The sequence below is a fragment of the Monopterus albus genome, unplaced genomic scaffold (assembly GCF_001952655.1).
Source record: "Monopterus albus unplaced genomic scaffold, M_albus_1.0 scaffold50.1, whole genome shotgun sequence".
In the NCBI taxonomy this organism is placed as follows: domain Eukaryota; kingdom Metazoa; phylum Chordata; class Actinopteri; order Synbranchiformes; family Synbranchidae; genus Monopterus; species Monopterus albus.
Window position 1 is genome coordinate 4,810,066 of NW_018127930.1, and position 18,509 is coordinate 4,828,574.

At 39.4% G+C, this 18,509-nt stretch overlaps 1 protein-coding gene and 1 long non-coding RNA gene across 3 annotated transcripts in view; both read right to left on the reverse strand.

Moving 5' to 3' along the window:
- Positions 1-39: 39 nt before the first annotated feature.
- Positions 40-18,509, reverse strand: part of skor2 (SKI family transcriptional corepressor 2) — a 35,849-nt gene continuing 17,379 nt past the window's right edge. The window contains exons 4-10 of the mRNA XM_020601003.1: positions 5,574-7,534; positions 4,984-5,065; positions 4,121-4,198; positions 1,847-1,912; positions 1,562-1,660; positions 1,267-1,334; positions 40-45 (exon numbers count right to left, since the gene is read on the reverse strand). Of these exons, the coding sequence (XP_020456659.1) occupies positions 40-45; positions 1,267-1,334; positions 1,562-1,660; positions 1,847-1,912; positions 4,121-4,198; positions 4,984-5,065; positions 5,574-7,534 (2,360 nt within the window). The remainder of the gene's footprint in view (positions 46-1,266; positions 1,335-1,561; positions 1,661-1,846; positions 1,913-4,120; positions 4,199-4,983; positions 5,066-5,573; positions 7,535-18,509) is intronic.
- LOC109960696 (uncharacterized) overlaps positions 7,497-18,509 on the reverse strand; it is a 92,658-nt gene continuing 81,645 nt past the window's right edge. For both annotated transcript variants that reach the window (XR_002275038.1, XR_002275037.1), the window contains one exon: positions 7,497-7,534. This is a non-coding gene — a long non-coding RNA (uncharacterized LOC109960696). The remainder of the gene's footprint in view (positions 7,535-18,509) is intronic.

Below are 18,509 nucleotides of genomic sequence, written 5' to 3' on the forward strand. Positions count from 1 at the left end.
GGAATCTGAAAGAAACAAAAGTCAGAGCCATTAATTAGATTAATCCTAAAGAGACAACACTTGGACTACTTGGACACAGTTTACACACTTTAAAAGTTTGTTTTTTTAATGCATTTATAATTTGTGTTTGGAATAGCCTGGATTATATGCACAGTGATTACACTCATTGCTTTTCACGTAATAGTCACTATACATAGATACACATACCCAACTTATAATGATTGGTCACAGCCAGAGAGTGTAAGGATTGTTTGTTCTGGTAAAAGATAGCAGGTAAAATGGCTCAACTTCAATATGTATCTCTGTATTCAGAGTCTTAAAATTATCTATTATATGTTTTAAAACTAAATGTCTCAGAAGTAGAAGAGAAAAAAGTAAGGCATCCATCACAATCAAATTCTGGGTAAAACATGTAGAGTTTACTGTAGGTGCGCTATTCAGTCAGAATTCTAAATGTTGCGGCAACATAAATGTAAAATTTTGTTGGAATTCATTTGAATGTCTGTGAGGAATTAATGTGTCATTATTCTCAGACAGATCCATCTGCTAGACACATTTGTCAATTCAGAGCTTTTTTTTTCTAAGCCCGTGCACATCAGTGTGTGCGCACAGGCTTATAAATTAGTTTGAATGCCTGTTCAGTTATCTGCCTTTGTGCTTACATGCATACAGTGTGCTCGTGTGTGTTTTGGTGTGTGTGCAGGGTTTGTGATCATGTGCACACAAGCATGTACAGTTGTTGCATATGTCAGAAAGCAAAGACAAACACAGGCTGTCAGCCTGTCTACCAGCTGTTCCAGTGATTGATGTGGACGGAAATGTTCAAACTTCTCACCCATGAAAGACAAACTAGAAGAGTGACTCTGTCTTTTGATGGACAAATAAGCAACGGCAGAAGTGTCTTGTTGTGTCCTCATGCACACTTCATTTAATTTGTGTTTTAGTTTTAAGACACAGCTTAGGATTTCATGATTATGTCTATAGTCTCCTGTAGTTGTAGTGTTAAGTGACTTATTAGTTACATTTCCTCATCCGTGTTTTGTTTTGAACCTTTTCTGTTCAAACTGTGTGACAACATTTTCTTGAGAAGTGCTGCTTTATAATTAGTCTTAATTATGTTCCTTCTCAAAATCATTACTGAGGCAGTTTGTCAAAGTGATTTACTTTTTTAATTCATGTACCTACAAAATGATAATTTGTTTGTGTGCTAAGGCATATTTATTTTCTATCATTGTTCAGAACTGATTGTGCCATTAGTAGTCTTACCATCTGTAACTGTTGGACCATCTCCTCTCTGTAGGCGAGCTCTCGTTTCATCTGATCCTGAAAATGATCTGAAATTAGTGCAAAAATCTATGATTAGTCTGAGCAGCATTATCATTTACCTAATCAAGTTAAGACAGCTGATGAAGGATAAAGGAGGTGTAATAAAACAGGGCAAAAGAAAAGTAAGGGGGGCAGACAGAGGAGAAACTGGAAAGAACTTTAAAAAGACAGAGAAGGAGAAGTTGCCCTTCGGAGAATGACAAAAAAAAAAGCAAGGTGAGAAAAAAAAACTTACGGAAAACAGGAAATGGTGAGGTGCCCTTCAAAGCGTGAAACTCTTGCTCCAGTCTCCTCCTGAAGTCGATCTGCTCCAGTAGAACCTTCTGGAGCTCCTCTGTAGGAGCAAGAAGCGAGATGAAAATACAAGGAGGAGAAAGAGGAGGTGCAACAATATGGTGCTGTGTATGCTATGATTCCTAGGCTCAATATTATGCAAAAGGCACTGAGCTAAGAGATTTGTATAGTTAATATAACCAAGAGGAGTGAGAATGAACCTGTTAGTCAAATTAACAATCTTTACCTTTTTCCATGTTCTCAACATCCTTCTTTAGCGGCACAGGAGAGGCAGCCCGTTGGCTTTGGTTACCTGTAACCAAGGAGAAACTTAATCTCTGATTTTTAGCTTATGTATGCAATACTTAATGTCAGATAACTGACACTATAAAACCTGTTCCACTCATTCATGTTTTCTTTATTCCTCTTTCTTTAGTGAAGCACTGTAATTTACTCTTTGACCTCTGGGTGTCAGTGTATGTATGTATGTGATAATGTGTGGATGCTGTAGCTGGAGATCTTTAAGCATTCAACCTCAGGTGTATCCAGTCTCTGTGCTTTCAGGTCATATTGCTTTCTGTTAAGAAAGGGGGAAAACACTACTTGCATTCATAAATGAAATAAATCTGTTTTGTAGTTTTTAAATTGAATCAGAGTAAATGTTTAAAAGGCCATTCCACAAATTTTGGTCAAAAATGGCATTTGTAGGCTGCATCACACTGATATTGATTGGCAGGCTAATTGTTATGACCCATAAGAATGACTATGAAAACTGCATGAGGACAGACAACAGCATCTTCATGTGAAACATAGTTAAATAGCATTTCATATTATGGATATTTTGCCTGTCTACTTGTTTAAGCTTTGTTACTGCCAGAGGCCAAATCTACTTGTTGCTTTAACATTTCTTTATTTTCCTTTTATAAACATCTCCATCTGTTTTCAAAATTTACCACTTTGAAAGTGTCTATATTGTTTTGCGTACATGTATGTGTTCAAGCTAAAATCTGAATTGTGACAATGAGGCGGTGAATGCTTTAAACCAAGTGATCCAGCACCCTCAGTCTGTATGTTCTCCTCTAGTTATTTCATATCCTGTCTCCTTAAGCCTTACTTTCTCTCATTTAGAGCAAGGAGGGAGCTCTCCTCTTTCTCTCCTCCTCTCCTCACTCCTTTCCTCTCCTCTCTCTGTCTCATTTGACAAGCAAATTTGCAGACAGTGCCCGAGGATAACAACCTCGTTTGACAGTCAATTAACCGTGAATAGTCAAAGCCAAGGCGGTTTGCATTACATAAATGGAAAATTAGATTATTTTTTCTCCCTAGAAACAGAGGGAGAGTTTAAAGACAGTGGAGGGGGTTGTGGGACTCGAAGGAATCGGGCCTTCTAATCACGTAGAGCTTCCCACCGCCCAGGGAGACATTTGGCAATCAGGGGAAAGGTGGTCTCATTTAATTTGTTTTGTGTAATTTTTCGAAATACATTATACATTATGTGCAGTGATCATTACAGTGTGTGTGTGCAGGGGTGGAGGGAGTGGGGGGGTGGTGGTAGATATAAATGTTGGCACAGATGTCATAAAGCACTTTTAATGTCTTCCTGACAGATATAAAAAGGCAATAAGCTGTAAGGGTTTTTTACGCTGAGGAAGGGGGAAAAAAAGGCAATTATGTCGGCGGCGATATGGGTTTAGGATGGAGATTGCCAGTGCGGCTGCTTATCTTTGAGCTGATGTTTTCTTGTTGAACTATAACACCCCCCCAAGAGTAACAGTCCTGGTGACAATGCTGCTAAAGAGACCGGTCACAGCAGAGCGGCAGCAGAAGCAGCTTCCCACTACTGTATCTTCTGTCTGTGTATTTATATGAATCCCTTAGCTCACTGTCTGAGAGAGGGAGGGAGAAACTGAGGTGCATGAAGCTGAAGACTGAGGAGCCTTTCCTCACTGCTTCAAGTATTCTTAATCTCATTAGTGTAATAAGAAGAAATGTCACTGTGCATTTTGTATATAGTGATATTTTTCCAAGTGAGTTTTTCTGTTTGCTTTATGTATGGAAATTTTACACAGCATACAATCATTCATACTGTGTGTGCTGAAATACAACACAGAAGGCCAACTATAGTTTTAATGCCATTATGAAATAAAATTTTATGAAAACATCTTGATTTTTTTCCCTTTTTTAAAAGCCAAACTGCAAATAAATTGTATTCCTGCCCTACATATAAATTTTTAGAGACCGCCACTCATAATAGTGTAAATGTTATATCACGGTTTACAGTGAGCTCTAGTCTCATAAAGACCTCAGGTATGCTCTGTGATAAAAGATTCAAATCACCGTGGAGTGAAACCAAATGCAGAAATTAAATTAACCTTGTCATCCTTATAATTATACTTTTGAGAGTGTCTAACCATTGTTACATTTCGCTGTTTTTTTTGTCCATGAATTAATTTGTTTTCCATTTGACTGCAGCTGCTCTGCACACAGTTATTAAAAAAAAGAAAAGAGAAAGTAATTGTACCTGAGCTCTCTCTCCAATAGTCCGACGCTGACGTCTCACTCTCTGGTATAAAGAAACTATTCTGCTCTTTGTTTTCATCTGAGAGAAAATGAGAACGGGAGAGAGAAAGAGACACAAAGGGAGACTCAGTAAGGCCCATTGGTTGAGCTGGTTATCCAGACAAATGGAGATAACCAAGTGTGCGCATGGCGTGTGCCTCATTTGTGGGTAGATATAACTGGGCCATGTGGCCATGTGTGTTTTGTGAGCGCACCATCCCAAAACACATCACAGACATTTTCTTTAGCAAAAGGGTCAGAGTAGGAGATGAGAGGAGCAAATGAAACGTCACAAGAATATGAATCTCGCAGGGACACAGAGACACTATAAAACCACTCACTCAGACAATAAATGAAACAAAGATACTATAATACAACTGAGTCAGATGTCTGATGAAACAGATAGTGTGTAACAGTTCACTGAAATAGACTGTGTAATGCTATTTGATGAAAGTGGAGTGTAAAAACCTGCTCAAACATTTGATGAAACCAAGACATAGTAAAACAACTACGGGGGGAAAATATAGTGTCGAGCAACCATGCAAACAGTAGAGCAAGCAAAGTGATTTTTGTAGATTATATATGAAAAAGAAGCTGTATTTTGATTTTGCAAATACTGAAGAAAAGATTGAAAAGGTTAGAAAAAAGTGAAATACTGCCATAGTGATAATTAACTTTTTGATGTGGGCAACACTATTGTGATATTTGGGATACTTTTACCTTTTATTAAGTGTGTGTTATCTGCAATTATAGACTTTTAGAAATGTGCATTGGAAAAGATACAGAAATGCTTTTAAGCGAATAGGTTAAAATATGTGTGCTTACCAGAAATGCAGGAGTTGTCTTTGGTTGCATATGCAGGTAGTCCTTCCTCTCTGTGTTTGTGAACCTGGAAATCACATTTATCCTGTAAGCATTTCACATATATGTTATGAATTATATAGTTCAAGAACAACACAGCAGAATAAAGCAGAGCAATGACCGTTTGATTTTGATTCTTTGAATTTTTAAAAAATCTTATCACAAATGTAACTCCTTACTTGGCAAATAGCGTCAATGACACGCAGCAGTATGCTATTCAGTGAGCGCTTTAACTTATTCTAGTTTAAAACACTCCTCATAATTCGTTCTCTTTTCTCCTGCTCCTCTCGCTCAAAGGCCTGGTTAATGTGGGAGTCGACAGGTTAAGGATTAGAGTTGCCCTAACAGGCTGGGATGACAGAGGCAGACCAAACACACCATGGCCATTAAACAGTCCACGCCTGGGCCTATTAGCTGGGATCACAGTGAGGTGACTGTTTCAATTTCCAAAGGGAGAAACTAGCCTATCAATCTGCTTATGCAGATCACATCACTGCCTGACTGCAGCACCATTTAAATAATAATTAGCTAAAGTGGCCTGGGGGGATATTTACGTTTTTGTAAGCTGGGTCCTCTCGGTGAGGTGGGGAGGAGCTGGAGAGAGGCAGGCTGGCAGGGGGGGAGGCAGGCAAACTGGGTGACTCCTGCTGGATGGGGTCTGAGGAGGAGGGAGGGGAGGTACTGGGATACACAGCGCCACTCCCTCTCTCCTTGCCCCTCTCCTCTCCGGCACCGTCGCTCAGCACAGGGAGGTACAGGTTAGTTTGAGTCAGGGACGGCCTGGCTGTGAAACCACCTTCCTCCTCATCGTCCTCCTGCTTTGATGACTCCACGTCCACTTCCCCCTCCTCCTCGGTCTCCCCTCCTTCTGCTTCTCCAGTGCCTCCACTTTCACTTCCATAACTACAGCTGCTGCTGGGCGATAGCCGCTGGTGGCGGTCTGACCCGGCAACCACAACCCCAAAGTCTTCATCTGTTGCTCCAGTGATTCCTCCACCATTGCTGTGGAGTTTGGCAATGCTTTCTGCATCCTTGATGACGGGACGGAAGGCTGAGCCATAGGTCGGCTTTCTAGTTTGAAGGGCCGGCGTGTCCAGCAGTTTGAGCCAGCCTTCTGATGCCACTGGGCGAATGTCAGGGGTCACCATTGTGCAGTCTGTGTCAAACAGCCCAGCTCTAGATGTAGTGGTCCCGCTGCTGGGGGCCATGGTTGCACTGACACCATTTCCATTGCCAGCTACACCCCCAGACTCACTGGGGTCTGAGAGATCCAGAAAGGCCTGTCTGAGAGAGGGGTTGTCTGCCAGGGATGAGAGGGTGCTGGGCTGAGGCTGCAGGTAGGTGGGGACAGGGATTCCTCCTGCTGCTCTTGGTGGCCAAAACATACAGAAAGGAGGATAAAAAGTGTCTTTGCGACCAGGCCATAAGAGACCCGACAATCCTGCTCCTTTCTGCCCAGCTGACACATCACTGTCCTCTTTTTTCTGCTGACAGAGTCCAAATGCTGGGAATGGGTAAGGTGAGGGGAAGAGTGAAGTTGGGGGGAACTTCTGCAGCATTCCAAAGCCTTTGCTTGGGACTGGGATGACAGGGTAGCTACGTGGTGTCTTACGAGGAGACAGGCTGTCTCCATCTATATCATCCTCGTCTTCAAAGTGGGCTCGTTTCTGAGCACCCAGGTCAGGTCCCATCATGTGAGGCATCACCGAACCTGGGAGAGTCTTCATAGGCCCCATGGAGGAACACTGGGCTGAGGAGGGCAGTGCTCTCTTACGGCTCCCTCCATTGAACATAGCTTTGACGTCTTCCCATGCAAAAATTAACTCATCAGCTGGGCGCTTATCGGTGAGTTTGAGGTGTCGTCGCCATGAGTTGAAGTTGGCAGCATCAGGCTGGGTGTACTTGGCATCTGGTGTGCGGTGGGAATGGAAAATGAACTTATTTGGGGAGAAATACATGTTGCAGAAGGAGCACTTGATGCATTTGGCCCGGGAGCTGTTGTATCGTGCCGGGATGAAGTTACCACGGCAACCCCAGGCACACTCATGTGTCACATCAAAGGCAAAGTTGTCGGGCAGTTTTGGTGGTGTGTTTTCTCCCAGGAAGGACTTGCACAGGCGCTCGGCTTCACGCTTGGTGATCATGCCACAGCGGCGGGATGAGATGGGCATGGCACCGGCCCGACGGAGGATCTCCAACTGAACCGGAGTGCACTGGACACAGGTAATGCCCAACGCCACACGACGATTATGAATTTCATTATAACTGTAGTTCTTGAGGAGTGTGTTGGAAATCTGTGCCAGGCAAAGTCTCTCCTTGTTATCAATGACAAGCGATACAATTGGAACCCCATACAGGATGACTTGGCCAACCTGGTTGGGCTTGAGGGGTGAGGAGGAAGAGGATGGAGAGGGGGAGGATAAAGAGGAGGATGAGGAGTGGAGGTGGGCGGGTCTGGGTGGAGTCAGGGGGTCCTGGATGGGCTTTGTCCATGCTGGAAGGAAAACTGGAGAACCTGTGCAAAAAGGGAGGAAAATAAAATCAACATGTTGCTGCTGTGGAAATTACCATAAAAACAAACAAACAAACAAAAAAAACTTCTGTACATATGCCCTTTCCCTCCGTGTTACATACAATTTGAAATAGCTGGGAATTCCTTATACTATGAAAATATAACAAACAATATTTTGATAATGAAATAAAAAATAAATGCAGTCTTAAAAATTATTAATTTAAAATAAGTGTATTTAAATTAAACGTATCTGAGTATAGCAATTTACAGACATGCACCACGATGTTTTTATTTTCTTTGCATTAAAACTAAAAATCACTACAAAAGTTTAAAATGAATTAGGGTTTACCTCCAAAATGGGATTGCAGTTATTTGAATTATTCTTACAAAATGATTCAAAGCACAGGCATTTTAAAATGTCTCTAATACTAAAGAATAATTTAGTGAAGTGTTTGGTTGGCAGCAAATACAAATACAGCACTGAGTTCTTGCTTTTCTGCATTTTCCAGTGCATCTTCAAAATATTAAATTAACTTCAGTGAGCAGTGTTTTTGTCCGTGTCTGCTTCCAAAAGTAGTTGGTCAAAAATTTAACAATTTAAAACAATGATCACACATAATTCTAAAACAGTTAACACAAGTAAGATATATATTGTTTTATTCCTTTTTGCATTTTGGCATATTAAATCAAAATCAGCTTTATTGACCAGGTGTGTCGGACACATGAGGAATTTCACTCTTATTTAATAATTGTCTGACCTAAAATAAAAATAAAAAAATTATTGACTATTTATTCTGCTGCATCTTTTTAATTCAACTAATTACATATGGCAATGTTTTCATTTACAATACAAAGCACATTTTAAAACTTTAAACGTCTGATTAATAGGAAATAAGTTATATTACTGTGACATTAGCTTTAGTATTTGATAAAGATGGCACATTTTGCAGTCTTAACCCTTACTCAAATATATATTTTTAAAGTTTTGGTTTTACCTACAGAACAATTTTTTTTGTGCATCACGTGGTAGGTTGTGTTTTAAAAACGAAATCTCACACACACACACACAAAAATCAGTTTTCCACAACAGTTTTAGGAAATGTTTGTATTAAAAAAAGGATTTCTTAGTTGTCATTAATTTTAACATTTAACAACACAGAAAGCATTACCAGCCTATAGATAATAACAATAAAAACAAACCTAGACAAAAGTGTAAAATGAAAAGGTGACGTTTGACTCAACTTTGAAAAAAATATTGGACTAATATGATGTGTAATTGTTTGGGCTGAACAATAAACTAAGAAGGAGCGAAAACAAAAACACGTAGGCCTAGTTATGTTTCCAAATCTGTAGTTCATAGTTTGGCTTCAAATATGTTGAACAATTTAAAATTGTATCTTTTAAGTTCAGCTCGTTTAATTTCTTGCAAAATAACGGTATAGATGGACCTTGAATAAAGCAGCGGACTTGCCAGTTAGTCATGTATGGTAATGAACTTGGAACCATAAAGCAATGTTAACAAAAGTATTTTAGCAAGAAAGATGCAATAATAATAATAATGATAATAGTAATAATGATAATAATAATGATAATGCCATTGCCCTTATTCGTGCAAATGCAACGGAATGTGAAGCTGCAGCCTATAGCTGTTGTGTTTTCTTCTACGACCTACTTTCTGTCCCATTGCTGTTGTTAACAGACAATTTTCATTTTATTTTACAAACATTTTATCCAACTTTACCGCTGAAATAGTCGACTACAGTGCTTACCTCTGACTCCCAAGAATAATCACAAAGCGCGTCAACAAATATCCGCGTGAAGAGAGAAATGTATCCTACTCAGCTCTAAGAAACTCATTTTAACATGTAAATGAACGGATTTCACTGAATTACGCGCTATCCGTGGTACACATGGACTCGGTACTGACTATTTTCTCCAACTGTCGAGTAAACCGGTTGGCGAGATGTGAGTAACTGCCACGGTCGCGCCGGCTTTTCAGAGACACCACGGGCAGTCCTAATCCGTCTCCCTCTCCCTCTCTCTCTCTCTCTCTCTACAGCACACCTGCCTTGAATTTGATTGGCGTATAGCGCGAGCTCAGCCCACCACCCAGGACGCACGCGCGCGCGCCACAAAACGCTCGCGCCTTTATACACACGCTTCATTCCCTCTCCCTGCGCTCTGCTCCCCCTTTCAACCGAACAGCCGAAGTGATGTCTGTCTAACTGGCACTCGAACGCTGAACAAGCCAAACTAATGGCACCAACGACGGAAGGACGCACGAGACTGAAATGAACACACAATCGCGCGTGCATGACATGACCCTCCAAAGTCTCAAAGGATGAAACTATTAAGTGGCCTCTTATGCTTCAGTGACAACACGACAGACCCAAGCCAGAAATAAAGATGAACACAATTCGATCTTATTTTACTCACCATATTAGTCACCTTATATTGTATGAACATACATTTTAAGTTATTTTGACACTGCACACAATTCTACAGCTTTTTGATAGGCTACACAACTACTGGGTTGAAAATTAATTACCAGCAAACTGGTATTAAAAGCGACTGCTGGCAGTGGACACAGTCAGCAGAAGAGCTTGGCACAGACATAGTGTGGAGTTAGACATTAGCCTGACCATAGGGGCTGAAGAAAGTGGACATAAAGGCTGAAGCAGCAGTCAGACAGGCAGCCAGGCTGGGGATCAGAGTAACATCTGTCAGTAGCCTGCAGCAGATACTCACATAATTATGCAGAATTCAACACTGAGTAGGCTTTTGGAAATAGGTATGCCTACATGTGCAGGTTGTTCCCTGGAGATAAAAGGCAGCAGGAAGCACACTGCAGCCTATATCATCTGTTGTAATTGCAGGTCAGAAGAGCTCCCAGCTAGCACACAATGCTATAAAAAGCAATATTCACCTGAAGAGGACCTTCAAAAATTGTTATGTAGGATTGTTTTATTTAACAGACTGAGGGGCCCAGATCGGTCTTAGCTCGGGGGTGCCCTGCATTTCCAAGCTACGCCCCTGCTCCAGGCTCTTAAACCTGGCATGTTACACCTGCTGCTTAGGTTTCTTCTACACATTACAGATATGAAGACACAGACCTAACTATAGTCTACCACCCAGATTTTAGCTGCCTCACAGACATCAGCAAATGTCTGAAGGATGCAAGAAAGGATCTCATTAAAAGTACTCTGGAGCTAAAATTACTCTGAATGGGGATTATGTGCTGTCGTAAATATACTGTTAATTAAAACAACGTAATAAAGTTGTTTTCAGGACAAACTCTTCTGTGGCTCCTGTTTCATGTTGGGATAAAAAAACTAAAGATGGAATTTGGAACAGAGTGGTTGCTCAGTTTGAATCTCTTTAAAATGCAAAATACATGTATGTGTAGGCCTATTTGGTTTGCGCGTACAGTTTATTACTCAGGACTGTTGAAAAACGCACTTCTCATGACGGAGTAAAACGTTTTAACAATATTTCCTATGTCACATGAAAGTTAGAACAATTTAGCATGTTGCATATTGTCCTTGCTGTCAGTGAGACATAGCGCAGATTAGGAGAATAATAAGAATTAGGATAACCAGGAGGCCAAAACGAGAAGCATATTGTAAACTAAGTTTACGGTATTTCAGTAGCACAATGTCGGAACCGAAATAATTTCTTCACAAAACTCCAATATGGATTGTGATCATATTGTCATCTAAATAGTGTTTACACATTTATAAGTAGAACGTTTGAGATAACAGACTCCTGTTTCCATTTCACTCGCTCGTTTTTGTAAATGTTGTAGATATTCAAAGAAGAACTCAGCTAGATAAGTGGTTCTAACTACTGAAACTTCTTGAAACAGTAAAATCTGAGGAATAAAAGGCACTTGATCCAGTGGTTTTTGTTTAAGGTTTTTGTTTAAGGGTGTTGCGAACGCACGCGTTTGTATAGGCCTTATTCTCAATCTGGCAAAAAAGGCTGCTGGATAAAGAACATTGACATTGACTCTAGGTGGTTCTTTTCTTGATAAACATGACGGTTGTCAGGCTCAGTTTTAAATCTGTGCGTGTGTGTGCGTAAAGCTCACGTGCGTGCGTAAAGCGACAGGAGAGAACGGCCCCATCTGCTCCTTTTCAAACCATTTTAAGCTGTCACCGCGCGTGCTTTTGTGTTGCGAACGAACGGAACCCTCGCGGTTATGGGACAAGATGGGGCCGCGGGCGCGAGCCACGCACGGGCCGCAGCTAATGCAACGAATGACGTCACAATAGAGAGATGAGAAGACTTTATAATAGCTTGCTACCATCTACAGACACAGGTAGAGTAGCTTTGCGGGTTGATTACCAAACATCTCTGTGAGGAAAACCAACCTTTTTTTTTTTTTTTTTTTTACAAAATAATAGCCCATTGAAATATCTGATGACGACTTCTGTGTTGAGTTTATACTGCCTTAATGGTGCCAGATTGATTTTTAAGGGTTTTTAGTCTACTTTTTTTTTTTTTTAAGCTTGTAAGCTTGGATATTCTCTCGCCGAACAATGTGGAGTTTCCGTTATAGTAATGACTTAATGAGCCCTTTATGGCTGACATCTGTAATAAAACCCTGACTGGCAAAATCCTAAATTGTTTTTAAACGACAATAATGAAATAATTTTTGGAACGACCATGGTGCACAGATTTCTGTCTGAGAAAGATGTTTCTGACATGTTATCAAAAGCGGAGCGTGTCTAAACCATGTGAAGCAGGAAAAAGGCTTATTGGAATACAATAGCGCTATTAGCCCCTTTGGAATACATTTCACTTTTTTTCATAATGCATTAGCCGGTCGCCCTACTGAGAAATTAATCATGCGTTTAAGAAAAGAATTGCTTGTGTGACCTCGGAGGGTCAAACCAGGGAGAAACAGGGAGAGAGAGCGTTCAAAACATAATAAATTAAGAGCTACAACACTAAGTGAGCAGACATTTAACATCAAATGTGTCAATAAATGAAACATGCCCTGGATGAATGATTGTCATATTGAGACACGCCTGAAATCAACTTCTTATTTATTTATTAATCACTGACATCTTTTCTAAAAATAACTTTAAGGGTGCTTTTGTGTTTCTTTAATAACACAATTATTTTATTACCTTAATTCTATCTTTCTGGTCTCAAACCAAATCGTTTGAATAATTATTTAAAATATGCCAGCACAAATTCATTTAGGCATGTGCCAAACTACAGCCTATTGTGGATTTAAAGGCATATGTAGACTACAATATAGTACACAGTTGCCCTGCATGCTCCAGTTTGAATCCTTACTTAATATTTTACGTCTTTTACTGAGAGTCTTCTGTTCATCAGCACAGAAGAGCTACTGCATTACAATAGCACAGATCTTTAATAAATTGGAGGACATAATAATGACGTTGTTCTGAAGACCACCCATTCCCCTATATAAAGAAACAATGTGCTGTAGGTTTCAGTGGAGTGGGTCGCGCTGGTTCCGCTGTGCATGCTGGTCATCACTCCTCACCTGTCAAGACACTTAGGATAATACAAGAATAATGCCACAATATTATTGGTGCATTTACAGCACGAGTCTTTACTGAATGCACATGTAACAGGCATATAAAGTCTGCCATTAGGTTACGCTGACATACATTACATCCTATTTAAATCAGCCGGATGCTGCGTAAAAACAAGACCTTTAAAATGGCTTTGTTTCTGAATCAGCCTTTTTGTTGTATTAATAAAGCGAGGTGTTACAACAGATGCGTAACATTCATAAGTGGGCATGTAGCCTAGAGCCATCTGTTCAAATTTAGCTTTTATTTGTCATGCTTCTATTTTTACACAGACGCAGCCCCATGAACGATGCTGTTCTCAGTTTGTTAGATGTGAGCTCCCCTGAGGCGCATGTACCAATTAGCACAGCAGACCAACCACAAAAGATTCCCATATTTCATTGAAGACCTGCAACATTAGCCAGAGTGAATTATTAAGAAATGATCATTTTGGAAAAAAAAATGCACGTGATGCAATGTTTAGAGAAGCTGAGTATTTATATTATACAGGCATTAAATCCTTATAATTGAATGTAGAAGCCCCGTAGGAGTTTGTTTGTTTATTAATTTTATTTTATTTTATTTTGAAAAAGTATGGAGATTTTTCCCCAGGTTTCTGGCTACAGACTTTGCTTGTGGGCTGCAGGGGTGCGTGTGTCTGTGTCTTGCACTGTTTCCTCTACAACTAGACATTACATAATGACACCCTAAAAGACATTTTTTAAGTAAATAACAAGCGATTATGACACAATAACAAAAGTCCACTTCCAACAGACTTCAAATTTCTGCAGAAGTATTAAAGAAATATATGCAGAACATAGTCATCTGACTTCAGTTACAAATTTATCCATAAGGTTTCAAAGGCACCATTTAGTTCACTGAGTCTACATTACATCAAAGAAACATAATACATCCCATAATAAAGAAAATCCTATGATGATAGTAGGGTTGACTGGCCACAGAATGACTGCGGTTAAAATGCATTTGCTCAAGACAAAAGTCTTCGAAACCAATACTCATGGCTTGAGTATCTAAGTCTGTGTGTAATAAAATACCTGTGCCACTTTCTGAAATGTGAACAAAGTCCACTTCCTGATAAAGGCAGTGTCCTCACTTCGGTAGACAAATCTTCCTCTCAGGTAATAGCTGGTGTCTGGTAAAATGCTGTATGTGTGGGAACATATTCTAAAGTTAATAATATTATTATTCATATGCATTTTATCTCTTTATCATGATGTTTAATTAGTTAGCATTTAACCACAAGGCCCATGTGCACATATAGTTAAACAAAGGGGTCAGAGGTGACGAGCAAACTGTCTTATAATGAATACATATCCATTTAATATTTTATTAAATTAGTTAGATGGATTTAACTCCACTGCTGTTGTTTTTGAGGCTGAAAGTGTCTTTGTGGTAGTGCATAGTGAGTTTACAGTGGTATGAGTTGATATTATGTTTTAATATCCTATCAGTAGTTCTTCCATGACCAACTTCAGTTTCACAGTGATGTTTGAACAGCATTTGTTTGCAGGATTTCTTATTGGATTACTGTAGCTGTATTTCAGGAGCAAGTTTGTGAAGGACTGAATAAGCTGCTGAATGTACTTACTGAACTGTCTGGGTTCATAATTAAAGGCTTGCTTGACTTTTAATGACCCCTGAACACAAGCAAAGTTGTGGAAGTTATTCGAAGTGGAATGAGTAATGAGACGATAACAGTGAACACTGAGCTGAAGCCAATTAGTTCCAGTGCTGCCAGACTGCTGGGCGCTACAGTGCACTTTAAAGGCAAGCAGAGAGACTACAGGGTCAGAGGGGACTGGGTACAGTGTGTGTATATATATGTGTACGTGTGGTGTGAGGAGAGAGTACTGGACATACTTGAAGTTGTCTGGGACACACAGAGACTCAATTTGTAGGTTTGTTGTCCTCTGAAGAAAGTATAGCAAGCAAAAAATCTTTTATTAAATTTTCCATCCATTGTTGGGGTTAGGCACTAATTCCTGTGGTGTCTTTACTGTCATTTCATTTTCACCATGCTGCTTGTGAAACCCTGCCAAAAACATGTAGTATGTTTTGCAAAAAGCAATGAGTATGTACATTTGTCATTTAACAACCAAACTGCTATTATATCTGTAAACATGGCATAAAAAATGCATGTGGTATTATTCTGATTTGTGAGAATATTGACAAAAATGTAAAACTCAGAGGCTTCCAGGAGGCTGGGTCCATGTTTCCAGATGAAGAGTAGCAAATCAGAAAGTAAATTAGTTTTGTGATGTCCACCAATAACTGGCCAGATTAATTGCAAGAACATTCCAGACACCAGCCTTAGAGGTTCCTGTGAATATTTAGCTGGCTTTATTTTGTGGTCAGCATTTCATTATCATCTCTTCATAATGGACCCGCGAGCCATGCCTGTTTTGAGAACACTTTCTTGTTTCTATTAAAGAGCTTGGGGGAAAGATCTGATATCAATCTAAGTCAGGAAATCTATTAAAAAAGCTCTTTCTATGCTATAGAAAATTGTTGGCAGTTATGTAAGTTATACAATACAATTTGAGGTTAATGGGCAAAAGCGTGTAAAACCACTGATATGGCTTTTTAAATGTTTTACAGTATCTTCTGAATATAGCTCAGATTGATGTTGGAGAAAGTGTATCACTCAGGCTGCTTTTGAAACAGCAACAAGTCAGTAGAACTAATGCTTAATTTATACTGTGTGAGTTTGTGGTTTGTTTAATATAATTTCTTGTAACATTAAAATAAAATTTAGCAAATTTAACATTTTAGGGATTTCTTTGATACTATTAAGCAGAGCAACTGTCATCTGGAAATATTTATATTTTTGTAATATTTAGGTCAGGGGTGTTTTATGATTGTGTGTTTTCATTCTTCAACAAACTTGGTAAAAGTTATTATACAGCTCATATTTACAGCTTTGCTCTTCCTGTGTCAGCTCCTTATATATCTAACTATGCTTCAGAGCATAATACACCACAACATGTATAACCTATTTTGTTGGATCAGGTTTGTAATGAGAAGAACAGAGACACAGAGAGAGAGAGAGAGAGAGAGAGAGATATCTCAGGCAAGCGGCACAGTGCATACTGTAAGACTATTATCTCTCGTCCAGGAGATTCATTCAGTTCTCTGCGGGGTGTCAAAGCGACATATCTCGGCGGGGAGACGATAACTAACCGAGATGATCTCACAGTATCACGGCTTAATTTTCTTTACTGGGGAATTTTTGGCGGTAATGTAACTTAAATAGGCCATTGTGGAGAAAACTGCATTGTTTTATATGGGACATAAAATCATGGAAACTCACCAAAAAGGAAGATTGGCACTTAGGCCTGCACAAGGCGTTAAAATGGATTTTGAATGAATTACCACAAATGTGGTCCCATAAGGCCTGTACTCAGTATTTTCTCTCTGTGTGTATACAAGAGATTTTTTCAACAAAAACTTCAGTTCCTTATTATTATTAACCTTGTACTCATTGTAGAAGAGCTTAATTCACAAATGATTATGAGCACATTTGAAAAGAAAGGGGGTGTTTACATTTTACTGGAGCACAAATGCAGTAACTGACAGGTACGGGTTAACCATATTTGAATGTGTTGTTCAAGTTCACATCAGCCGGATACACTCTGGCTGACTGAACTTGCAACCTGTTGTTTACAGCATGGTCTGAGTTTTCTGCAAACCACCTAACAAGAGCAAAAGCTTGAATCAGATCGATTCATTATGCAATACAAGACCAAATGTGTGTGGACACCACTGCCACATTGTATACTTTTGTTCTGAAGCAGTTTGTTACGGTTTTCATTAGGGCCGTTAGTACTTTTAGTTTAATGTGGAAGAACTTGACTAGACTGCACAGAGCCCTAAACTCATTCCCATCTAACACCTTCGGGACATCCTGTGGCCAGGTGCCAAAATCTTGTGAAAAGGCTTTTTACTAGGAGACGATAATAAAGCAGCAGGTTAATGCCCATGTTTTTTTCAATGAGATGTCCACAATCACATACAGTCTCATATGGGGTGTGATGTTTTGGTGTCCACATATTTTTGGCTATGGAATATATATATATATAATTATGAGTTTAAATGCGTTGCTTTATATACGTGATGTGTTTATGTGTCCCATCTTTCCGCTCGGCCATATTTCTGCCTGAGTAAACAAGAGGTTATGTTAATGTGAACGTTAAGGGCTCTATTAGTGCTGCAGACAGGAAACGGAACAACCAGGGCTTTTTCTATTTGTCTATTATTAATGAGGACTGGAAGTTAATCTACTGCTTAATCACCAGGCAACATAGAAAGTGATGCAGTTGATGGAGGGAGTGAATAAAAGGAGAGGGTAGCTGATTTTCCACAGAAATTAAACAGAAGAATACTATCATATAGTATCTATGACTGTATGTTTGTCTGTAAATGTGGATGTGTGATAAACATCTATAATTGTCCCTGTGACATTTATTTAAAAGATGACATCATTGTATTGGTTTAGTTATAACAGTCTAGGTTCATATAGTGAATCTGGAACTTCTTCTCAGAAAATTGCACTTCCTATCTCTTTGTCTTTTAGCTGTCTTTGTCTGATGAAAACTTTACCCTATAACAATTAAACACACTTCAAACTAACCTTCCATAACAAACTGTGAACCTTCAGGCTGACTGGTAGTTTGGTCTTTTGTTATTCATCTAGTCATAGAAAATTATTGTCATAGAAAAATATTTCTTACCTCCTGTAACATTCACAAAAGTTTGTTATATAAATCAGGTTTAGCATGCATGTTCTTTAAAATGTATTCATTTTATTTACACAACTCAAAATGGAAGAATAGATAACATTACATTATTACATGATATATGATGTAAAAAAAAAAACATTGTAGTGAAGATTTCAACAGGTGACTGTGACTGAACATAGTAATGTAGGTTAAAGACAGATATTAGCAACTGCATGTGTCTGTCTACATAATATGTATTGCAGCATCAGCATATTTTTCACTGTCAGGAAAGACATGGTTGAGTCCCAGCACATATTGGTAATTGTCGTCACAGTGTCACTTCAGGGTGACCTCTCCCTCCCAGCCAGATAAGGCCTAGCTGTAAAATCCTGTGATCCAGTCTGTAATCCCCTCAGACAAACAATACGATATCAAGAGGTCTATGCCAGATTGTTTGCAGAGCAGAACAGTATTTAGTGTTTGTCCATTACCAGTCTAAGGTTTGGCCACACTTTCACATTCAGTTCAATAGGAAAGTGTGGCCAAACATTTGACTGGTAGTGTATGCTGCTAGAAAATGCAATTTTAATGATCAACAACACAAGTGACACATCTTGACATCTACTATTGGGATGCTAGTTCAAAATAAAACAAATCATTGAGATGATGCAACATTGTCTACATTTA